The sequence below is a fragment of the Pseudorasbora parva genome, chromosome 24, assembly GCF_024679245.1.
Source record: "Pseudorasbora parva isolate DD20220531a chromosome 24, ASM2467924v1, whole genome shotgun sequence".
NCBI classification, from domain to species: domain Eukaryota; kingdom Metazoa; phylum Chordata; class Actinopteri; order Cypriniformes; family Gobionidae; genus Pseudorasbora; species Pseudorasbora parva.
In genome coordinates this window covers 16408342-16434853 of record NC_090195.1, presented here as the reverse complement: position 1 = coordinate 16434853, position 26512 = coordinate 16408342, and the positions used below count along the sequence as shown (strand labels likewise).

Below are 26512 nucleotides of genomic sequence, written 5' to 3'. Positions count from 1 at the left end.
GGTGCCGCATTCCCCAGGTCAAGCCACTTTTGAACCAGAAACAGCGCCAGAAGCGCCTGACCTGGGCTACAGAGAAGCAGCACTGGACTGTTGCTCAAATTTTGCATGTCATTCGGAAATCAAGGAGTCTGGAGGAAGACTGGGGAGAAGGAAATGCCAAAATGCCTGAAGTCCAGTGTCAAGTACCCACAGTCAGTGATGGTCTGGGGTGCCATGTCAGCTGCTGGTGTTGGTCCACTGTGTTTTATCAAGGGCAGGGTCAATGCAGCTAGCTATCAGGAGATTTTGGAGCACTTCATGCTTCCATCTGCTGAAAAGCTTTATGGAGATGAAGATTTGGTTTTTCAGCACGACCTGGCACCTGCTCACAGTGCCAAAACCACTGGTAAATGGTTTACTGACCATGGCATTACTGTGCTCAATTGGCCTGCCAACTCTCCTGACCTGAACCCCATACAGAATCTGTGGGATATTGTGAAGAGAAAGTTGAGAGACGCAAGACCCAACACTCTGGATGAGCTTAAGGCCGCTATCGAAGCATCCTGGGCCTTCATAACACCTCAGCAGTGCCACAGGCTGATCGCCTCCACGCCGCATTGAAGCAGTCATTTCTGCAAAAGGATTCCCGACCAAGTATTGAGTGCATAACTGAACATAATTATTTGAAGGTTGACTTTTTTTTGTATTAAAAACACTTTTCTTTTATTGGTCGGATGAAATATGCTATTTTTTTAGATTTTTTTGAGGAATTTGGGGTTTTCATGAGCTGTATGCCAAAATCATCAGTATTAAAATAATAAAAGACCTGAAATATTTTAATTGGTGTGCAATGAATCTAAAATATATGAAAGTTTAATTTTTATCATTACATTATGGAAAATAATGAACTTTATCACAATATGCAATTTTTTTGAGAAGGACCTGTATATGTTCTTTAAAAATGCTTAGGTAAGTGGTACATGTCAAAGTAATATCCACATGGCTGGCAGGACCTAAGGTTTCTCAGCAGAACATTGCCCAAAGCATCACACTACCTCCGCCGGCTTGCCTTCTTCCCATAGTGCATCCTGGTGCCATGTGTTCCCCATTGGCGCTTTCAGTGGTGGATGGGGGTCAGCATGGTCAGTCTGATTGGTCTGCGGCTATGCAGCCTCATACGCAACAAACTGCGTTTCACTGTGTATTCTGACACCATTCTATCAGAACCAGCATTAACTTCTTGAGCAATCTGAGCTACAGTAGCTCGTCTGTTTGATCACACCACACGGGCCAGCCTTCTTTATTACAATTGCCTGTTTTTCCTGCTTCTAACACATCAACTTTGAGGAACTGCCTTAAATTCTACGTGGCATTGATTCAACAAGGTGCTGAAAGCATTCTTTAGACATGTTGGCCCATATTGATAGGATACCATCTTGCAGTTGATGGAGATTTGTGGGATGCACATCCAGGGCACGAAGCTCCCGTTCCACCACATCCCAAAGATGCTTTATTGGGTTGAGATCTGGTGACTGTGGGGCCATTTTAGTACAGTGAACTCATTTTCATGTTCAAGAAACCAATTTAAAATGTAGCCATCAGAGGATGGGTACATGGTGCTCATAAAGATGGGCATGGTCAGAAACAATGCTCAGGTAGGCTGTGCAATTTAAACGATGCCCAATTGGCACTAAGGGGCCTAAAGTGTGCCAAGAAAACATTCCCCAGACCATTACACCACCACCACCAGCCTGCACACTGGTAACAAGGCATGATGGATCCATGTTCTCATTCTGTTTACGCCAAATTCTGACTCTACCATCTGAATGTCTCAACAGAAATCGAGACTCATCAGACCAGCAACATTTTTCCAGACTTCAACTGTCCAATTTTGGTGAGCTCGTGCAAATTGTAGCCTCTTTTTCCTATTTGTAGTGGAAATGAGTGGTACCCGGTGGGGTCTTCTGCTGTTGTAGCCCATCCGCCTCAAGGTTGTGCGTGTTGTGGCTTCACAAATGCTTTGCTGCATTCCTCGGTGGTAACGAGTGGTTATTTCAGTCAAAGTTGCTCTTCTATCAGCTTTAATCAGTCAGCCCATTCTCCTCTGACCTCTAGCATCAACAAGGCATTTTCGGCCACAGGACTGCCACATACTGGACATCTGGTTTTTCCCTTTTCACACCATTCTTTGTAAACCCTAGAAATGGTTTTGCGTCAAAATCCCAGTAACTGAGCAGATTGTGAAATACTCAGACTGGCCTGTCTAGCACCAACAACCATTCCACGCTCAAAATTGTCACCTTTCTTTCCCATTCTGACATTCAGTTTGGAGTTCAGGAGATTGTCTTGACCAGGACCACACCCCTAAATGCATTGAAGCAACTGCCATTTGATTGGTTGATTAGATAATTGCATTAATGAAATTGAACAGGTGTTCCTAATAATCCTTTAGGTGAGTGTAAATTGAACAATGTAGTTAGGTTAAAAAAGGCAGGTCCAAGGCACTCAGTTAAGTGAAGGATGAGGAAATAATTAAAAAGCCTTTATTTGGTATGGCTTAAATCATTTTAAAATACAAGAGCCAACATGTTTCGACCCAAATTGGTCTTCATCAGGGCAGAGCAACACAATGAATGAGAATGTTAACAATTTATATGTTACACCCCACCCATAACCTAACAAACATCCAATTAGCCTAACAAGGACTAATACAATCAATTAATCCAATGAGGCAATCAGGTGTACAGGATTGGGGATACCAACGTAATAGAAAAAAAAAAAAAAAAAAAAAAAAAAAATTTTATATACATTATACATTTTTTATATGTGCACAATAAGAATGATTCTCTATTAAAAATAGAGGTTTTGGAGCATGTGAGACCTTTGGATAGAGGAGGTGATAGGATCCGCAAACTTAATCAGCGTGAGTCATTTTGGATCCATCAGCTGGACGCGCTTCGTTATCCAGGTCTGAACGAGGACATAGAGTTCAAGTGTTTTTTATGATGTATTGTCTATGTCTTTATGATGATTTTGCTTTGTCTTTCTTACTTTTGCTTTTCTGGTCTTTGAGTTTTGTTTCTAATATTGTACACTTGCTTTGTTTTTCTCTCCAGGTAGCCTACGTTAAAGGGGAGTTTGTCGTTTTTTTTTTTTTTTTTTTTTTCCTATTACGTTGGTATCCCCAATCCTGTACACCTGATTGCCTCATTGGATTAATTGATTGTATTAGTCCTTGTTAGGCTAATTGGATGTTTGTTAGGTTATGGGTGGGGTGTAACATATAAATTGTTAACATTCTCATTCATTGTGTTGCTCTGCCCTGATGAAGACCAATTTGGGTCGAAACATGTTGGCTCTTGTATTTTAAAATGATTTAAGCCATACCAAATAAAGGCTTTTTAATTATTTCCTCATCCTTCACTTAACTGAGTGCCTTGGACCTGCCTTTTTTGCCATTCGTCTTTTCCCTTTCCCAAGAGCACCGATTACAGACTATTTAAACTCCACCAGAGCGCCGGGTTGAATCTGTTACAATGTAGTTAGGTTGTTGCTTAAAACAGTAGAGTCAGTTTATTCATACTGCAAATGGAAGTTGCACCTTGCGTTATGAGATGCAATTATTCTACACAGTGGTTTCTGTTGTGTGTATCTTACACATTTTGGGAGATTTAATAGATTACCTGGATGTTTTATGCATGAAAATGTACTTGCACTAAAGTACTGCCCTAGTATGGTGGCACTTGATGTTATTAGACTGACAATGGCTGAAGGAAGTGTTTTGGAATGTGGTCCACAACAATGCTTGTACATTGAAGCTGACAGTGAATTTTCAGTCAGTTTGTCTATTAGAGAGGGTGAGATTGCCTTCCCCTGCCAATTTCCCCAGTCTGTCAGTATGATCGAGAGATCCCGTGTTTCTCCATCCTGATGTTCCAAGAAAATCCATTGAGAAGCGCATATCTGTGCAGGGATTTTGACCTAAATTTGAGTATGTCTATGAAGGCTCTCCATCATTCAGTATATTATTTACTGTAAGCGAGTCCTTTTCTTACTGGCTGTGACTTTCAATTATATAATCACCATGTGGATGTTTATATTGAAGAGGTCAGTAAAGTAAGCAGGGAAACCCGCTTTTAGATAGCATCAAATGCTTTTACATTCTTGAAATAAGTGTGCTAATCCACACCATGCTTTCCTGTTTACCACAAGGGCAATTACTCACTGGGGAGCCTGGGGTAGTTAGCACAGCCCTGCTCAATTTACTTTCTGCTAAACCCACAAATTACAGCTCTCTTTTATGTACCCCCTGTTGCTAAGTTAGTTTAATTACCCAACAAGGCTTATGTGTCGTAATTACTGCATTTATATTGACAGTCTTGTTGATTTGTGATTGTCTGACTTTGTTTTGTGGGCCTACACTTATGCACAATTTTATATAGACTTATTTGGGAAATGCAACTGAACTTCATAATTGGACAAAAATATATTTTCCAGAGGAGGGTATTTTTGGGGGGGGGGGGGGGGGGGAGGTTGTGGTTTTAATCTCGTCTGAATCAATTTAAAAAATGTTGTGTTTGTGTGAAAAAAAACGTATTTTAGAGAAACAGTCTTATTATTATTCTTTTTCGAAATATGATGCTAGGGACGCCCTTTTGAAAATATAAAAAACACCCTTTAACTTGTGTGAGAATATTGTTAAGTGTGATATGAATGACATATTTTTGTTTCAATAATAATAATAAAAATATAAAAATAAAAAACAAACATATATATATATATATATATATATATATATATATATATATATATATATATAATTTTTTAAGTTTATTTAATTATTAATGTTAAAGTATTTAAATTAAATTATTAAAGTATTTAAATATTATAGTATATGAATATACTTTAATATAATACTTGTATTATATTATTATATTAATTAATTTGTTTAATTTGTATTTATACAGTTATATGATAGGCATTTTTAATGGTTGCAAAGTAAGTTCGAATTTAAATGTAGTACCTAATCAGACAGTATGTTATTTCAGAGTCATGTCCAAATAAGGCTTGATGCATTTTAAATGTAATTTTGATGATGCCATAGAGCAATTTCCCCCCCCCACATAAAGCACATTTTTAGTGTTGCAAAATGAAGAGCTCTTCCATATCGCCAGTTAGCCTTCAGCAATATCCTCCTGCATGTTATAGCTCATTTAAAGCTTAAAACCAGTGTGCAAATATTTCCCTGACCAATTACCTAATTAGCTTTCCTGATGTTGAAACCTGGCCAACGCTGCTGATTCGGTTTGGGCAAAACGCAAGTTGGCTTGACAATGTGCTACTTTAGCACAAGTTCTCCGGCCTTTGCTCACACGCTGTATGTCTGTTCTCTAATAGCTCTTTGTTTGACTCTGATAGGAGATGATGACCAAGCTGATAACTGAGACACCAGATCACCCCATTCCTTTCCTCATTGGCCATCTGCAAACCAAGCAGGAGAGCCCCGGCAGGATTCAGAGGACCCTGTCGGGATCCGCTGCATTGTGGGCTGAGAGCTCCTCGGGTGGGTATCCTTCAGCGTCCTTCAAGCTGTTTTGCACATAGAGAAAATGTAGATCACTACCAGATTTCTCCATCTCTCTCCGTAGAATACAAAGGCACACGGCGGGACTCAAGGGGTAATGAAAAACCCTGGCAGATTCATCCTAAGAAGCCCAAGAAATCAAAGAGTGACCTGGCTGTGTCCAACATTTCCCCACCGTCTCCCGAGTCTAAATCACGTGAGTCCCGCAGCAATCGAGAAGCTATGGCATCATTACATCAGTTTTATGTGATTTGCTTGACTGTTAATTTGAGACAAGCCATGCATTTCCAGAGATCAGAAATAGAGGAGACTGCCTGTACATTAGTGAGCAATGACGACTTCTATCTTTAGATACTGCCATTATGGAGGCCATCAGCATGAGCTCTGAGTGATACGTATTGCTGAGGGAGCAACTCGTATCAGAGTCTTTAATAATTGAATATGATGCTCTGTTACTGACAGAGGTTCTATTTCTGCATGAGTCGAGGCTGTCGGCCAGTTTTGGAAAAGTGGCACGAAGGAAGATACAGTAGTAAATGTGGATAACCTCATTTTTAAAATGTGTATGTATGCCTTTGCCCATTTCCAGCTGACTTATTTAAATGGTTTTCACATCAGTGAGTCTGTAAAACCTGTAATTGTGTTTCTACATTTTGTGTTTGTTCTTTAATGGTGCAGTGTGTAATATTTAGGACGATCTATTGACAGAAATGCAATATAATATACATAACTAAGTTTTCAGTGGAGTATAAAGACCTTACATAATAAACATAATGTTTTTATTACCGTAGAATGAGCCATTTCTATCTACAGCCGGTTCCCCTTCAGTGAAATAGCCATTTTGTACCACTGTGTTTCTACAGTAGCCCCAAACGGACAAACTGCTCCACAGAGCGCCAGCTGCTCTCTGTTTTCTCAGACGACGATATCTTTGTCCTGTGTCGGACACTGTAGCTTCTCTAATTCAAAAAGAAGGTGTGAGAGGTGGGCGGTCGCAACCTCACTGCTAAATGCCGCTAAAATTTACACACTGCACCTTAGGAGTTCAACCAAAATTTGTATTATTTATAAATTTATTCACCCTCATTCTAAATCGTTCTGCTCTTTTACTTAAAATAAAAGTAATGTTGACAGACACTGTCAATACCTAAAAAAGGCAAAAGAGCTATATTTAAGGGACCACAATTAGATCATTATTTATTAATTTTGTGCACTTTTGTGACACAAAAGTCATTGAGTGCAGTTTTATGATAATGCCTAAATAAAGCTTGTATCATACTTAATACACACATTTCTAAGGCCTCTAAATTATCAATGGGATAAAAACATTTCAGAAAAACCTGTTGTACAAAATCTATTCCATACCTTTTGTCGTCTGATTTGTATTACTTATTTGTTATTAGCAAGTAAAATACCTTTTAGTATCATTCTCATTCAGGTCTTTTTGCTTTGAAATCTTTACTGATTTTTATAAAGTAAATATAAGAATAACTTATATTGTTTATATATTTTTTTGTATATTTTAAGATGAACACTTAGATTTACTTGAGTAATTCATTCTCAGTCTTATGTTTTTTGTGACTTACTTTTCTTCATTGAACACTGAACGTGATATTTAGAAAACTCTCCAAGCTTATCTTTTCCATACAATGGAAATGAATGGTGACCGTCCTAATTACCGTACATCATTTTTTGTTTGTTTTGAAAAATCATGTCAAAATGTGAATCAGAGAACAAGAACTATTCAAGAACTATTTACTTTTTTATTGCATTGCATTGTATATTTTGCTTAAATTATATTTATTTTTCAGACTATTATTTAATGTCAGGCTATACAGGTTTAATAATAATAATAAAAAAAGATAATCTAAACTTCTTAAATTCTTTTGACTGAATTTGTTGAAGAAAAGCCTTTTTAATTTCATATTTTGATGCATTGTTTTTGTTTATATAGTGAGAATTTGGTTGTACATGTAAATGCACTTCTTGGTGTCAAGTTTTGATGTTCGCAAATGCAAATGAGATTTGAGAGCCGTGGTAAATTGTGCTTATTTTTTGCGTAAATTATTCCTTTAACATCTTTCAAATGCCAGCTACGTTTGAAAAATGTAGGCTTTTGGTTTCCAGGCAGTGATATTTTACATAATGAGTCCAGAGGTTACTCTGCAGCACATGCAAAATAAACAAAGTGCAATTTCCTCATGGAAACACACTGCAGAATGTATAGTAGCTCTCATTTTCATGCTCAAGCATAACATGGAAAAGAAATCCATTCTCCCTAAGCAACAAATAGCGCAGGACACTTCTGACATGCTATAGATCTTCCTGATTTATTGTTATGCTATGCTATTTTATGTTAATCAAGCTCACGCATACAGGCACAGTCCTTAAGAAACCAGCAGATAACTCATTTCAAATCAATCCAAATGATCTCCCAGATCATCATAACATTCACTAATTGGTCGTTCTGGGTATCCAGCGTCCAGCGTCCAGCTTTAATGCTATACCGCTTGATCGCAGAGGCTAATGAGCTATTTTTTTTGTTACCTGAGATAACCTGTACTATCATTGTGTCATAGAGATATACTATGTATCTAAAATGTTTTGTGTGTGTGTGTGTATGACATTGAAATGCAACTCTTACCACACACCAACTTATTGCTTGCTCATAGTACTTTTTGTCCACATTTAAAGCAATTCGAGATTCTTTGGGAATGTGTTTTAGAGGTGGATGGGAAAACACCCTGCACAGAAATCATTTGCAAAACATACACTGCACTGAAAGCAAGTGTCACAGCAGTGGCAAACACATTTAGCTTGATTTTGTGAGCGTTCTAAATTATTCAGTGTTACACTTTTTGCTGCAAGTACTTTTAGTCAGACTCCCAGAGATTACTGCAAATGTCTGAAAATATGTTTTTTTTTCTATGTTTTTTGCATTGGCTATGCACAGCACAAAAAAAAAATAGCACCATGTGCAGGTTTCTAAGAGTCATTGGATAATGCGCAAGAAAAAATGTCTTTAAAACACTCTTCATAGTGATTACTGTTGCTAGACTGCTGTTAATTTGTGATGTTATCTTTCTGACCTGAGAAGTTTAACCCTCGTAATTGGTGTAAATCCAAGAAAAGAATTGCTGCATTTTCAAACCATTTACTTCACACATGTCCTAAATCTGAGCGCATGCCTGATAAAACACAGAAAGACCAAAAAGGACACAACGGTTACATACAACAGACATACAGCTGTTGTGAATTTAATGTTTAAACACTACAGGAAAGATGTTTGGCTTTTCTTTTTTTTTCTTTTTTGAAATAATTTTATTTGTCTTATGTTGCAGTGCCGCGTTCAATACTGCGTCCTACCTGGGACTGGAGGACTAAACCTGAGAGTCGAGACTTTAATGAGCTCAATCACATACTGCTGGAGAGCAAGAAGCTTGGCAAAGCCTTGGAGAATCTGTCCCGCAGTGAGTCAACCGACAACTATCCAGTGAAATACAGCAATGGAAGACCAGTTCACACTGCACAGACAGACGCCGACAGACGGCAACAGACACTTTGAGCGCATGGTCAATGAACACTTGCACCTGGGGGCGTGTCCGAAATCACAAAAAAATACTGCGCTGTTGACATTAGACCAGGTTTTTGTTGGTCAATGGTGCAATTGTTTTCAGTTGCCTCAAAATAGCAATGCACCAACAATGCGCCTGACCCATAGACTGTAAAAAAAAATATGGACGTAGTGTCCCTGACGTCACCCATAGGATTCTGAAGTGCAGTTTTAAAGTGTAAAATAGAGACAAGCCGGCTGTTGCCATCTTAGCAACGCGTCATCGCGCGTCATGCCTGGATAACAGAAAATGGGCAAAGCGGCGAGACGTGGGCGGAGCTGAAATGGCTATCCACCTGTCAATCAAAGTGACCACACCCTTAATTATGCAGAACTTTAAGGCTTTATAAAATGCAAATGAATGAGTTATTAAAAAATTCACCTCCCTCACAGTCATGAAGGGCAACATTTGCTGTATAGACCAAAACCACAATTTGTACCAGGCTGTAAACATGTTTTTTCTGCTTTAAAGTTGGCCATTTTAACATGGGGCTCAATGAGATTCTGCTCCCTTCTGGAGCCTGTGGCCAGTCAAGGAATTGCACTTTAAGTTACTTCCATATTGGCTTCAAAAGAAACTGCTGGAGGTTGCCGCTTTGCCTGAACACACCTCGTTTTCAGACCAGCTCGTAGGCGAATAGATGGAGGCAAGTGCATTTGCTATTTAACCATATCTGAAAATGATAATTGTGTTGGGATGAAACTAGCAACAACAAAAACAAAACAAAAAAACCACATGCGTTGCGTTGCACTGGGTGTATTTACGTGCAGGGCCCTTTGTCGGTTTAAGTGTGTTACCCCTGTCCACGTCTGTCGACTAGATAGCCGATTGAATATGTTAAACATAGTCTTGAAATGTCTGAGAAGTGATACTGTAATCTAGCGACCGACCATTGCTCAGCATCTTTCAATGCAGTGTGAATTGGCCTTTAAAGAATAAACTGTAAACTGTCTGATGTTGACGCTTAATTTATACTTAGCTTTTGGAATTTATACATTTATTATAAATATTTTTAAATAAACTCAACTAAAGGTTCTCAACTGGTGAGTTACAACCACGAATTGAGTCTCAAGTTCTGAAAGCAAGAAGAAAACAATCCCAAAATCAAAAAATAAGAAATTGTGTATTGTAACCAACTATAAATTTACTAAATAAATAGGCTTATCAACTGCATAATAAATATAATACAAGACAAAGTCTGAAAACCAATTGAGAACCTTTAATTCATTTAGAGTGTTCAAAAACTAATGTGTAATGCCATCGATCTGTGTTTTATTTCCTTTGCCAGGCATTGCTGTTTCTGATGACTTTGACCTGGTATGATGCTTATTATTTATTTTTATGTGGTTCTGTATTGCAGTAATAAAAATGAAATATTGTAATGGATTTATATAGGAGATGAAAAAAGACTAGTTTGATTATTGTTTGTGTGAAGAAGATGTAAATAGAAATCAAAATGATGGAGAGAGAACCCAGCTAAAACATCTGCCTAGTCATATTTCTCTAAATATAGTACAGTTTTTAAGCTTTAATAACCTATGTTTTTGGCCAATTGCCCAGGCTTCCCTCTGTTCCCAATTTGGCACTTCAAATGAATATTAAAACATTTAGCTATTAATGCAAATGAATTTCCTCCTGTACTACCGTTATAGAGGACGTTTGCCCATAATTGCCTGTTGCTGATAAACTACGGCAAAAGTGTAATGTCAAAGCTGAATTTCAATTACTGCTCATCATGCGTGTCCTCCATTATTAAAAATCTATTCACTGTAAAAATGACTGGCCACAAAAATAGCATAGATAATGAGTCATATTTCAACATCAGCCCTGTAATTGATTACTTATTTGCAAAACCACTAATTGTTTTACGTTTACATCTCTGCCTGTTCCTCTGTCGTTTTCTGCTCTTTACACCTTGGCCTCCCTTTGAAAGGACCCTCTGGCGTATAACTCTGTACTGAGGCCTCGTGTGGTGGGTGAGTGGGTGGGTCGTGAGGAGGAAGATTCCGACCCCCTTGCTGCTGAGATGCTTCAGCCCCCCGTCCCAAGAGCCAAAACTGAGGGTTGGGCGAGCAAAGACAACAGTCCTGTTGGAAGGTGAGCAAAACCTAAAAATGTATGAATTTCACTGGATTTGATAACTAAATGACATCTGCAAACAAACTATACGAGAGTCTTATGTTTTTTTGTGAATTACTTTTCTTCACTAAATACTAAACGCGATATTTAGAAAACTGTCCAAGCTGCTCTTTTCCATACATTGGAAATGAATGGTGACCATCCTAATTAGAAAGGATCTGGTTTTAAAAGCAAGATTTGTAGTTAATAACAACTAAAAGTGTATGTTTAAGGTATTATATTGGATTAGTTGTATATATATATATATATATATATATATATATATATATATATATATATATATATATATATATATATATATATATATATATATATATATATATATATATATATATATATATATATATATATATATATATATATATATATATATATATATATATATATTACTTTATGGTGGATTTGTCCTTTTGGAGCTTGATAGCCCTCGGTCCCCATTCAATTTCACTGAATTTAAAGGGTTAGTTTACCCAAAAATGAAAATGTTGTCATGCTTTATTCACCCCCTTGTCAAACCTGTAAGACTTTTGTTCATCTTCAAAACACAAATGAAGATATTTGTATGAAATCTGAGCTACTTCTTTCCCTCCACTGACAGTCTACGCAATTATCATTTAAAAGGGATAGTTCACCTAAAAATGAAAATTCTGTGATCATTTACTCACCCTCAAGTTGATCCAAACCTGTATGAGTTTCTTTCTTCTGCTTAACATAAAAGAAGATACTTTGAAGAATGTTTGTAACAAAGCAGATAGAACAACCATTCACTACCAGTATTTTTGTCCCTGTATGGTAGTGAATGGTTGTTCTATCTGTTTGGTAGAACAAACATTTTTCAAAATATCTTTTTTTTTGTGTTCAGCAGAAGAAAGAAACTCATACAGGTTTGGAACAACAGTAAATGATCATTTTTGGGTGAACTATCCCTTTGAATTGAGTGGTGTAGTCCAAATTTTTTGAAGAGACTTAATCGCTTTATATGATTACCATATTTAATTTAGCCTTTTTTAAACATGTAAACACTGATAACCGCACACATCAGTTATGGTAAACGGAAGATCAGGCATGTTTGCTTAACGTACGAGAACCAATGAGGTTCATTCTTGTGTTACGCAGCTCGTTCGAGCTTCCGCGAGAACCAATGAGAATCATTCTTGTGTTATGCAGCACATTTGAGCTTCTACAAGAACCAGTGAGTTCACTCCCGTTACGCAGGACGTTTGAGCTTCCGCAAGAACCATTGAGGTTCATTCTCATGTTATCCAGCACGTTTGAGCTTCCGCAAGAACCATTGAGGTTCATTATCCTGTGTTACACATGTTTGAGCTTCCCCAAGAACCAATGACCATCAAGCAAGCACGGCATGCTTCTGTTCGTGTTTTATGTTTATATGAGAATAAAAGCCTAAATTAAATCTGTTAAAGTCGATTATGTCGCTCATCTCGATTATGTCGCTTCATTCATCAATTCAATTAACCCTCTATGGGTGCGTTCACACTTGTAGTTCGGTTCGTTTGGTTCATTTGGTCCGGACCAAAAAACAAAGGGCGTTTTCACATCTGAAAGTCCGCACCAAGGTCCGAACCAAAGTTTGTGTTTAGACATTTGGTTCTTTTTGGTTTGCTTTCACATTGCAGTTATGTTAGCGCACCAAAGAACTTTACATGACGCACTGGCGTCCTGTCATCATCATCTATGTGGGCTGCATCTTAACATTGATTGGTTTGTTAGCGGACGTGCGTCTGACGTCAGTGTGTTGTCAATTCAGCGGCTAACTTTGACAAGAATGAATGAACAGACACATCGTTGCCAATACTGTTAATATTATGGCACTACTATCTGCAGCACCAACTATACTCGAGGCAAATCCACCAAATGAACGTCCTCGTTATGCAAACATTTTATCGGCGCCGACAGGAAAGGAGGAGCTCCTAGAAGATAGGCTTTTTAGCCAAACAATGTATTTTATTTTTTAGTTATGTTTAAATATTATAATGTTATTTTTAAATTTCATCTAGGCTAAATTGATTATGAAACGTGCACAGATGTGCAATATATGTCAAAGACATCGAGTCAGAAATAATTTTGACCACTTCATTAAGATTTGTTTTGTAGAAAGCTTTGTATTTTGTATCTTAATTTTAATAAATGTTTCATCATTTGCCTGAATTTAATAAATAAGCTTAAATAAATAATATAGCAGACATCCCGTGACAGAGTGATCATTTGCGTTGCACATGAACTGGAGCGGTCTCATAAATAAACCGAAACTCAGCATATAACGTTACTTGTCTCACAGACATTAGAAATATATATATATATATATATATATATATATATATATATATATATATATATATATATATATATATATATATATATATATATATATATATATATATTCACATATATTCACAAGCAGAGCACGCCGTTCACGCGAGCTGACATGACTACACAAGCGGTTCTGTTTAAAATGCTGCGCGCTCCATCACTGCATGTGCTGTGAGTTTAATCTGTGTTTTTTCACTAATCCTACACCAGAACTTCCTGTAAATGGTCTGAAAGTCCGAACTATACAGAAAATGCTTTCACACAAGAAACGAACCGAACCTTTGTTCTGTTTGGTCCGGACCGAGACTACCTCTTTTCGTCGGACCAAATTTCGTCTGTTTGGTCCGGACCATGGTCCGAGGGAGGTTTCACACCTGTAATTTTGGTTCGTACCAAACTGAAAAGTCCGAAAATCCGGACCAAACAAGGTAGGTGTGAAAGCACCCAAAAACAAAACATAATAGTCCTGGGGCCTGTACCATGAAGCTGGTTTAGCAGGTTATCCAGATAAGTTTAAGCTTAGTTTGTGCTAATCCTGGGTTTTAGGTACCATTAAAGTGGTTTGGCTTTTAGCTGTGTTCATCGCCATAGTAACTTACACTCCACGGCTAACCTGCTCCAGGGCAGGTTATGTTCTGGATAAGAGATCTCAACCTGAAATTGGGCCAATCAGCTGTGAGTAAATTGACACACCTCTGATGCAATAAAGTCACTCCCCCTGTTTCTACTTCAAATTAAAGGTCACTACATAGCAAATGTTTTTAAAGACTAAAGCGTCTGGCTTTTACCCATGCTTATTTATAAAAATAATAATTTTTAATGATTTAGATATAATTTATGTAATTATTATACCCTTACTTAATTACACATTGATTTTAGTTAATCAATCATTAATAGGCACTTTGTGAAAATTAATATAAATAGCCTACATAAAGTCATACAAATATGATTAAAATCAATAAATAAAGCTATTTAAAAAAAGAAGTTTACTGAGCTTAAATGTTCAATTTTCTTTATCAACTAAACTAACTTGTATTGACATATAATATTGTTTCTTTAGTTGTCCTCTTTCATAGACAGCTCTTTTCTTCTTGCTGTGTAATTTTTTTTTTTAAATTCTTAATATTTTTCAATCATGTAATAATCTGCAGAAGAGGGAAATGAATCTCAGTTTCGCTGATCCACAGCGTGTGATTGGCTGTTCACTGCTGATGTCACAGCTAAACTCCTGAACTCAGGATCAAAGCCTGACTTGACAGAGCGAGCTGATGATCAGCATCATGGGACCAACAAAGCCAGAATAGATTGGTTTGGTTTTGTCAACTCAAAACTAATCCTGTAACCCTGAGTTTGTTAAACTACCATCATGGTACAGGCCCCTGGTCCGCTTAGCGTTCACACAGGCATTTTTAACAGCGAACCTAAAGTTACCGAACCAAAGGCACAAGGAGACGCTCACAACCTGATTGGTCGGCTTATACGACGTAGGAGCTCGTTTACTGAACATTCAAAACAATGCTGTGTGCGGATTACACGCGCGGGCATTTTATGCATGTACATATGGCATTATTTTTTTTACCAGAGAACTCATGAAGAGCTCATGAAATGTTCAAAACATTCAAAACAACGCTGTGTGCTGGATTAAATGCGATCATTTTATGCGTGTAACCCATATGGCATTATTTTTTTTACCAGAGAACTCATGAAGAGCTCATGAAATGTTCAAAACAACGCTGTGTGCTGGATTAAACGCGATCATTTTATGCGTGTAACACATATGGCATTATTTCTTACCAGAGAACTCATGAAGAGCTCATGAAATGTTCAAAACAACGCTGTGTGCTGGATTAAACGCGATCATTTTATGCGTGTACATGTGGCATTATTTTTACCCGCTGAGAACTCATGAAGAGCTCATAAAATGTTCAAAACATTCAAAACAGCAGCAGGATTTCCTCCATTGTGCAGAAAAGAGACGGGCGACTCTTATGCAAAAGAGACAGCCGTTCTGTCGTCTGTACCTGCTAATAATGGGCAACACAGGAACTTTGATGAGAAGAGCCAGGTATGCATTTTGTGTTTTTTTCTAGCATTTTCGAAACATGCTCGTCTGACCAAATATTGATTAGGCACTTTCTCGTTGCTCCACGTTTGCCCTCTAACAATAAAGTTACTCATTTTGGATACACCGATCTTTCCGCGTCGTCAAATCAGCTGCATTATGCGTGGCATCTTGTGACATTACGTCCGGTTTTTGGTCCGTTTACATGTCTTTGGTCCGTGTTGCGTTCATATATCAATCGAACCGCACCAGAGTTCGTTTGGAAGCAGACCGAGACCCATCTTTTTAGCGGTCTCGGTCCGCTTGTTTGGTGCGCACCAGGGTTTGGATGGCAGCGTTCACATATGTTTAAATGAACCGCACTAATCGAGCAACCGCACCAGGGTTCGTTTTAATCGAACCAAACATGACAAGTGTGAACTAAGAGTATTTGGATGAGTGTGTCTTTCTCCATTTTACTTTCTCTTTTCATGTTATTGTAAGGACATCCCAACACATTCTTAGTTGTTCTAGAATATAAAGAAGTTTATTTACATAAAAAGTGCCATAATAATGTGAGCCAGAGTTTAATTAAGCAGATGTCATCTTCCATAATGTACTTTCTTTCGATATCTCCATAAAGCTTTTGTCGTGTTTTCTAATCAAAGGATGCTGTAGCCTCCGGCATCCCCACATAAATCCCTCGAGGGGAGATGTTCTTTGAATGTGTACGGATAGCAAAGCTATATCTTTAAAACATTATTGCAGCTCCTCGACCCTTTAAAGATGTTACCAGGGTGATTTTAATTGGCTAGTGTTTGGGTGGAGGGCAGAGGCTGGCCGCAGAGAATGCAGCTAATTAGAAAGGATCAGATATTAAATAATAAATCATATTCAGAAGCCGGCTGACAGAAAAGACTTCATTCCATTAAAATATTCTCTCACTTGATTACAGTAAATTATGGAGCCTCTGGTCGATAACGCAGGCGTCCCCAGTGCATATAGCTGTACTAGCGCTGCCAGGGACTTTCATTACAGAGAACGAAGGCTGTGGGCTGCTGTGATCTCTAGGCTTAGTCCTAATCAATGTGAATGAATCATTACAAGAGTAAACACATTCTCTTCTAACATTGTTCCCCTACTGTTTATTAAAGATGTTTAGACATTTGAAGGTACACCAGTTCATTACAGTTGATGCTACTGATGATAATTTTTGTTTTTATAGCAAAAGACTGAGTAGTGAATTACGGAGCCCCTAAAGGGAAAAAATATGGGATGGTAGAAAAAAATATTTCCCTTTCCATTCGCTTGCAAAACTTGTCCGTTCTCTCACAAAGATATTTACGTTCTCTCTTTAAAAATTGTTATTCCCTCTTAAAACCTGTTGACGACACCTTTTTCCAATCATAGTAACATAGATAATGAACTACAACCTAATTTTCCTCAAAACTAGCCTTATAATATAAATGGATCTCGAAGAGACTGTCAACGAAGTGCAAAACCTGAAAAGTGTAACTTTTTCTTGCAGTAACTTGAATTTTACACACTGTAGCATCATCAAATTCAGTTTGCACATCAATGCTCCTCTTCGAGCCCAGCAGATCCGTGACACTCAGCACGTAGTTTCATAAAATATGCGTTATAAAGGTTGATGGGTTTTTGTAAATAAAAAAAATCCATATTTAACATGTTTAACAAGTAAAATATCTAGCTCCTGAGCCATGTTGATTACTTTTATAATAGATGGATGCACTTTTTTGGCCTTCAAATTTTGAGCTGCCATCCGCTGCCTTTAATGTGTGGATTAGCCAGGACATATCATTTTAATTGTATACGTCTGAAAGAAGAATCTCATATACACCTAGAATGGCTTAAAGGTGGGGTAAGTGCTTTCTGATAACTGTTGTTGATATTTCAAATAACCAAAACAAACACGCCCCTACCCCTAAAATGAGTCTCGGCCCTATTTTGATAGCTCCGCCCTACACATACATAACCCAGGCAACGACTATGGCGGAATCTGTGTGTTACTAATCCAGGTCGAATATTCAATGAAAAAGTCCCCCCTTCCATCACAAAAACCCAAACCGTTCTCATGAACAACTCTATAATACACGAGCACGAGTCCAAGTAACGATATATTGCAATTATGACCAGATATTATGTGCCATCACAAAAACAGAGTTATAGTGATGACAAAAACACAAACTGTTCTCATGACAACTCGATAGAACATGAGCCGGCAGTCCATCTATCGACATATTACAATTATGACAAGATAAGAGTTATAGCGATCACAAAACACAAACCGTTCTCATGAACAACACGATAGAACACAAGCTTGATAGTCCAGCTAATAACATATTACAATTATGACCGGATGGGTTATATAGATGAAAAGAGGAAACAAACATATATTAGGAGTATAGTATCTTACCTGTCAAACACATTTTGTGAGCTGACACTTGAAACCTTGAAACACTGAGGGTTTTTAGATGCTCCATACGGTGTGGAAATGAACGAGTCTTTATCATCGTTGAAGTGAGCCACAATACGATCGCAAATGGACAAACAAGCGAACATGACACACAAGCATATTCAAGCAAAAGTCATCATATATTAGTTCTTTCTTGGCTAATGTTCGTCCTGTGTGACTTGTGTGTTTTGAATAATGACGCGCAATGAGCCTCTCGTCTCACCATAGACTCGCCCCTTACCTGCTGATTGGCTACAAGTTTGTTATTCCACTCGGCCCGAGTCCTTTTTCTAAAACGGTTTTGAAATAACACTTACCCCACCTTTAAGGGTGAGTAAATTATATGATAATTTGGATTTTTGGGTGAACTGTCCCTTTAAGTCAGCTTAGTTACTGACTTGTTGTTTATACTATATCATTGCAGTTTTGGATTTAATGTATGAAAAATAAACACATCATATTGACGGCCCTAATTCAAACCTTGCTATGTCATTCCTGACATAAATCTGCATTAGTAGGGGATGCAAATCTTCCCAATAGCTGTGCACGCGCTCTGAAACACAGCATGGCTGTTTTCAACACCTGTTCTGTAATTTGACATAGAGGAAGAAAATGGCAGCTGCTTTGTATAATGACCACCGCCTTCCCTCTTCTGGAACAAAATGCAGTTTTTCCCTCATAACCTCACCCTAACAGCGAAGCTCTCCTTAGCTGTCAGTCTTCAGCCGCTGCAGACAGACGGTGGAGGACGTGTGGGAGAGTGTCAAGGCTGCTGGGAAATTAGGTGGAGGCTTAGGTGGATGCTGAAAAGGGTTATTGTGAATGATTTTGGAGATGATAACGCCCCGGTGTGGGACTCCACTCCCATTCCCTTTACACACAGGCAACATATTATAAAGCGTAATCCCCTCGTTCTCTCTCTTTTCTCCTCACCTCCCTTTCCGTTTCCATCGAACTCCTACGCTGCACGTCTCTTTTCTTTCCTTACATTCATAAACATCCCCATCAACCCACTCTCACTGCAGGGTTCCCGCTGAAAGCATGCTCAGATGTACAGTATACTCAGCTGAGAGCGTTTGACACTTTCACGACCCTAATGTGCCTCCTTTAGTTTTGATTAAGGGCTGGTCGATCTCTGGACTGTTCTTGTGGTGGCATCAGAAATTTTGCTTATTTGCAGCGGCTCCAGAATGATTAGTCATACAGCATTTCCAGCTCAGGTGACTGGCTAAAAAAACTAACTTGGCTGCAGAACTGATGATATTATTTAGGGATTTTGATTCATCTTCAATGTCTTGAATTGTTTGATTCTATTGACCCAAGAAGACAAGTCATTTTCAGATTCATTCAGTAATTTTTTCTTCTTCTGTAGCTTACTGTACATCATTAGACCAGTAGGTGGCAAGTGACAACCAGTGTCTTTTTGAGTGTTAAGGCTGAGTTAAGGCTGATTCTGCGTAAAACGTATGGCGTAGCTATGTCATAGGCTGTGTGTAGCACACCTATTGCATAGTCTGGTGTGCACTACTCAAAAAAAAGGTAACAATGCATCAATTCTACACGGTTTGGAAGTTTGTTTCCACTACAGAATAAAGCATTTCAAAAGATAATTGTGACCTTTTGAGATATAAATTCAGAATTAAAAAAAAAAAAAAAAAAGATTTGTGAGGTATAAAGTAAAAATTTAAAAAAGTCAGAATTGTGTGATATAAAGTCAGAATTAGGAGTTACATTATATAGTCAGAATTGCGAGTTATATAGTCCGAATTGTGAGTAATAAAATCAGAACTGCGTGATATAAAGTCAGAATTGCGAGTTATATAGTCCGAATTGTGAGTAATAAAATCAGAACTGCGTGATATATAGTCAGAATTGTGTGATAAAGTCAGAATTGTGTGATATAAAGTCAGAATTGTGTGATTTAAAGTCAGAATTGTGTGATATAAAGTCAGAATTGTGTGATATAAAGTCAGAATTGTGTGATATAAAGTCAGAATTGTGTGATATAAACTCAGAATTGTGTGATTTAAAGTCAGAATTGTGTGATATAAACTCAGAATTGTGTGATTTAAAGTCAGAATTGTGTGATATAAAGTCAGAATTGTGTGATATAAACTCAGAATTGTGTGATTTAAAGTCAGAATTGTGTGATATAAAGTCAGAATTGTGTGATATAAAGTCAGAATTGTGTGATATAAACTCAGAATTGTGTGATATAAACTCAGAATTGTGTGATATAAAGTCAGAATTAGGAGTTACATTATATAGTCAGAATTGCGAGTTATATAGTCCGAATTGTGAGTAATAAAATCAGAACTGCGTGATATAAAGTCAGAATTGCGAGTTATATAGTCCGAATTGTGAGTAATAAAATCAGAACTGCGTGATATATAGTCAGAATTGTGTGATAAAGTCAGAATTGTGTGATATAAAGTCAGAATTGTGTGATTTAAAGTCAGAATTGTGTGATATAAAGTCAGAATTGTGTGATATAAAGTCAGAATTGTGTGATATAAACTCAGAATTGTGTGATATAAAGTCAGAATTGTGTGATATAAAGTCAGAATTGTGTGATATAAACTCAGAATTGTGTGATTTAAAGTCAGAATTGTGTGATATAAACTCAGAATTGTGTGATTTAAAGTCAGAATTGTGTGATATAAAGTCAGAATTGTGTGATATAAACTCAGAATTGTGTGATTTAAAGTCAGAATTGTGTGATATAAAGTCAGAATTGTGTGATATAAAGTCAGAATTGTGTGATATAAACTCAGAATTGTGTGATATAAACTCAGAATTGTGTGATATAAACTCAGAATTGTGTGATATAAAGTCAGAATTGTGTGATATAAAGTCAGAATTGTGTGATATAAACTCAGAATTGTGTGATATAAAGTCAGAATTGTGTGATATAAAGTCAGAATTGTGATTTATAAAGTCAGAATTATGTGATATAAACTCAGAATTGTGTGATATAAACTCAGAATTGTGTGATATAAACTCAGAATTGCGATTTATAAAGTCAGAATTATGTGATATAAACTCAGAATTGTCTGATATAAACTCAGAATTGTGTGATATAAACTCAGAATTGCGATTTATAAAGTCAGAATTGTGTGATATAAAGTCAGAATTGTGTGATATAAACTCAGAATTGCGATTTATAAAGTCAGAATTGTGTGATATAAAGTCAGAATTGTGTGATATAAAGTCAGAATTGTGTGATATAAACTCAGAATTGTGTGATATAAACTCAGAATTGTGAGTTATAAAGTCAGAATTGTGTGATATAAAGTCAGAATTGTGTGATATAAAGTCAGAATTGTGCGATATAAAGTCAGAATTGTGTGATATAAACTCAGAATTGTGTGATATAAACTCAGAATTGCGATTTATAAAGTCAGAATTGTGTGATATAAAGTCAGAATTGTGTGATATAAAGTCAGAATTGTGTGATATAAACTCAGAATTGTGTGATATAAACTCAGAATTGTGTGATATAAACTCAGAATTGTGTGATATAAACTCAGAATTGCGATTTATAAAGTCAGAATTGTGAGTTATAAAGTCAGAATTGTGTGATATAAAGTCAGAATTGTGAGTTATAAAGTCAGAATTACATGATATAAAGTCAGAATTGTGAGTTATAAAGTCAGGATTGTGAGTTATAAAGTCAGAATTGTGTGATATAAAGTCAGTATTGCGAGTTATAAAGTCAGGATTGTGAGTTATAAAGTCAGGATTATGTGAAATAAAGTCAGAATTGTGAGTTATAAAGTCAGAATTACATGATATAAAGTCAGAATTGCGTGATATAAAGTCAGAATTGCATGATTTAAAATCAGAATTGTGTGATATAAAGTCCATTTCTGAGGGGAAAAAATTTAGATAAAAAGTCGCAAGCGATGTGATTGGTCTGCTAGAACCCCTCCCTCAAAAGAAGACTATTCTCCTTTATTAACCTGGTAACTCTTGAATTTATCATAATTATCAGTGCCAATCCCAAAAATGATAGTTTATGTAATTAGATGGCTGTTTGGTGAACACAGATTGACTGATCGCAGGTCAGCTGGTGGTTTAGTAGATTTTACAGATGGCAGTGACACACAATTAGCAGTGAACTTTCTGCCTCCTCTCTAACTCTGGATACCATTGTTATTTATTTACATAATATAAGATTACAAAGACTGCAAAATCCTATACGTATTTTATGTAACCTCGTTCTGACCTTTCCTCCGAGGCTTAGAGTAAATACATTTATTTTAATTTATATATATATATATATATATATATATATATATATATATATATATATATATATATATATATATATATATATATATATATATATATATTAATCATGGTTAGATTTGAAATTACTTAAATACTTGCTTTCAATAAATACCGCCCTCTGACCTTAGACCGGTAACTCCATAACTAAGACCATGACTATGAGATATATGCTATGAGACCTACAAGTATATATATATATATATATATATATATATATATATATATATATATATATATATATATATATATATATATATATGCAATGATAAAAAGTTTTTGACAGAGCAACCTGCTGATTTAACTCCTTTGTGGTCTTTGTAATCTTATTTTACATAAATAACGCTGTTATCCATTATATATGCTAAAGCAAGAGAGGAGGCAGAGAGTTCAATGCTAATGAATATTGTGTGTCACTGCCATCTGTAAAAGCTGCATCTACTAAACCACCAGCTGACCTGCGATCAGTGAATCTGTGTTTACCACACATCCGTCTAATTACATAACACTTTTTCAAATCATTCGTACTTAAAACACAGATTTGCTGTGTGTATTTTGAGGCCCAGAGGTTTCCGCCAGCAGTCCAGAATGACATGCGTCATCCTCTTTAAAGAGACCTAAATGCAGTGTTTTGTTTGATTAACCTTTCCAGATCACCATCCATCTTTCCTCCCATTCCTATTGGATGGCCTTTACATTTACAGCCAGCTGACTCCTCGCAGACCTTGTGGTCTGTGTAATCGTAAGCTATTTACATCACGGTTATTCCATATTACTTCATCCTTAGTTTTGGTTTTGTGGTCTTGTTTTTCTTTTTTGGAGCAGTGAATGCTTCTGCGGATACAGTCTGTTCTGCCAGGTGGACGCTGTGGAGAGTTTCTCATCCCACAGGAACGCGGCAGCAGTACAACTTTAGTTCTGTCTAACAAGGCTTCGCAGGGCCATACCAACCCACGCAAGGCTATAGATGGGCTTACATAGTTTCAATGAATTGCGTTCTTCTGAAGCAATATGTTTCATTTTATTTTAGTAGCCCAGCCTCAGTTTCATTGTTTGATGCAATGTAATGATTTGACCCTATCTGAGAGACAAGCTCTCCTGCGTGACAGGAGCAGAAATTAGTAAACTGAATGTTTTCATTTATGCAGCTTGTTCCTAAATCATTATTTGTAATAGCTGTGCATCAATGCACTCTGTTCACCACATTCTCAATAGAACAAAACCTTTATTAAGTAAAATGACAGGATTAATTAGGTCACTAATTCCACAGCTGTGTAATTAACGCAAGCTGAGTTGGAGTTGTCACTACACTAACAGTAACATTTGGAACACTAGTAGACGTTGTGTTCTGAATGCTATTGTGAACTTTTTTTTTCTTTCTTCCATGCATGAAACAATTAATGTAGTAATATAAATAAATGTTTTAATAGAGTGATTGATTCATACAGCTCTCTGCCCACAGAATGAATAGCATTTTTGTTTTTTCAAGTGTTCGTCTGCCTCTTACTGTGATAGTCTGTTCGCTTTATTTGAAGGTTTTACAATGAGGTCCTAAAATCTATGATTTCTAATCAAATGGGGAAATAAAAAGGGATCATTGTGAGGAAAAATGTATATTTCAATGCAATGCATTTTTTGTTATTTAAAGGTTTCGTTAGTTATATGTGCCTATAGGCGGGTGCACAACACACGTACACTCAGCTTATTACACACACAGGGATGCACAGCAGCACACAAACATATTTAAATATTAAAAATAAAAGGATTCCTCTCTGTAGAAGCGTTCAGTCTTTCCACTCACAAATTCCACCATGTAAATAGCGAATCCACCACGGTGCAAGCGCAACTGGCTTTTAAAGGGAATGGGAGATGAGACTCTGATTGGTTTATTGCACGTTATTCCCAAAACACACCCATGACTCATTAAGAGAGTCCTTCTCAGAAGAAAAGGTACAGTGGAGGTACAATTTTGTTCCTTGGGGAACAAAACATATAACTGTACCTGTAAAGGTAGGTACACAATTGGTCCTTAGGGTACAATTATACCATAGTTTTCCTCAGTTCGGTCCTAGTGAGCCGCTGTCCTGCAGAGTTTGGTTCCAACCCTGAAAGACATCTATAGAAGCTCTTATTGAGAATTAACAGGTTAAGATTTTGATGTACTATTGAAAAGGTTTGGCCACCATTATGGAGATCAGTGTTTGCTTTAGTTAGGCAGTTTGACTTGGATTTTTAAGTAAGTTTGTGGTTTTTGTTACAGTGTAAACAAGACATACACTTGTTCAAAATAAAAGAAGAATAATTGTTTACTAAACTCATCACTAAATAATAATAAATAATATTCAGCAACAATACTTGCTTGTTACAGATCAGACGTTTTAAATATTGATTTTATAAAACATTCTAAAGGGGGAACCATATAGAAGCACACAGATATCAAGGATCAGCATATGAATCTCAACAACGATGACATAATTAATGCTGCAGTGCATGCTGGGAGTCACACGTTTTATACTGTGGTGGCTTAGAAGGGTTGGAGACAAACTCTGGAGGACATCAAATCTCTAGGACTGAACTTGCCTATCCCTGACTTAGAGGTACAAAAATGTACCCTTAAAGGGTACCACCCCAGTGACGACCACTCGTACCTTAAAAGGTACAATTTTGTACCCTTTTTTTTGACAGTGTAGGTACAACCCTTTTGGACTATTTGGACTAACCATTTTTCTGTCATTTCCTGTGCCATGCGCTTCAGATTATGCGCTCAGATCATTAAAATAGGGCCTTCTATGTGGAAAAACAGCAAAAGCATAAAAATATTATCAGGCAAGTGCAGAATACTCTGGATACTCTGTTTCTTGCTGTGCTTCGTACAGTGAAATCGAGGTTCATATGAATGTTTATGAGCACTGGGACATGTTTCTCAGCATTGCTGATGCTGTAGTACACTACAGGACAGCTGGGAATTGGCTGAGTGACGCCTAGTTAGTGGAAAAAAGTGTGAAAAGGGCTAAATGATCCATAGTAGAGTGATGTGCAGTATTAGCATAGCCATTAGCATAGTAATGTTCAGCTCAGGATATTAAAACAGCACATTAACCTTTCGATTATCTGTGAATAATGTCATTCCAATAAGATAACAGTCAAATTAAACCCCTGAAGGCTATTTTTGTCACTATTTATCAGAGAGGCATGGTGATAATTTTGCCAGTATCGACATGTGACAGCCAGCATATGTTCATTATTCATTCAATTTATTTCTCCATCAGTTTGCTCAATTTAGAATAAATTATCTGGTATTTTTGGCCCGTGAATGAACCCTATTTCTTTTTTTTAATGTGTTAAAGATTTGTAATATAGATAAAACTAACATCAAACATTTTACTAATCTAAATAACCTAAAGATACAATAAAACGAACTTTGTTCATCAATACTACTATCCCTTTCCTAGAATTATTGCTTCATGTATACTCAACGAGTCAACGTCTCTCTGAGATTTGTTTCAAAATTTTGTTAAATTTAAGCTACAAAATAAACATATTATAGTAGAACATATGAAAATCATTTAGAACGTCTTCATTTTATAATTACCCAAAATTGAGTTTATCACGTCCGTTGAAAACTTAGGCTGCCTTTCAGTTGAAATATTAGATCTAAAAACATTGGCATAACACACGCATACTCATAGGCATCAGTCACTTCACTGAAAACTTGCCAGCTACAGTACAGTGCATGTGAAGTCTGTCGCTGATATGGAAAATACATTTTGACAGGGCATCCTGCTGATTTAAGTCAGTTTCCTCTTCTCTCTGTATCTCTTTATTTTTGTTGGAAGGATGGTGTTTCTCTTGAAAGAATGTTTATCTTATTTTAGCTGGTCTTAATAACATTAACATGATGTAAGTGGTGTATTTCCTATTCTTTACTAGCATTTTTTGACAATTTGATGTATTTCTTAAATTATTATTAATAAGCAAAAAATATGCATCTATGGCCTAGCCATAGTGCTTGGTTGAAAAATGCATGTTTGAATACGAATTCTACAATATTATGCTCA

General features: G+C 36.8%; 1 protein-coding gene across 2 annotated transcripts in view; it reads left to right on the top strand.

Annotated features, from left to right (window-relative positions):
- The window catches only part of c24h8orf34 (chromosome 24 C8orf34 homolog), a 122158-nt gene that overhangs the window by 17260 nt on the left and 78386 nt on the right, over positions 1-26512 (top strand). For both annotated transcript variants that reach the window (XM_067435336.1, XM_067435335.1), the window contains exons 2-6: positions 5398-5542; positions 5628-5759; positions 8905-9033; positions 10466-10494; positions 11111-11274. In XM_067435336.1, coding sequence (XP_067291437.1) covers positions 5398-5542; positions 5628-5759; positions 8905-9033; positions 10466-10494; positions 11111-11274 — 599 coding nt within the window. The remainder of the gene's footprint in view (positions 1-5397; positions 5543-5627; positions 5760-8904; positions 9034-10465; positions 10495-11110; positions 11275-26512) is intronic.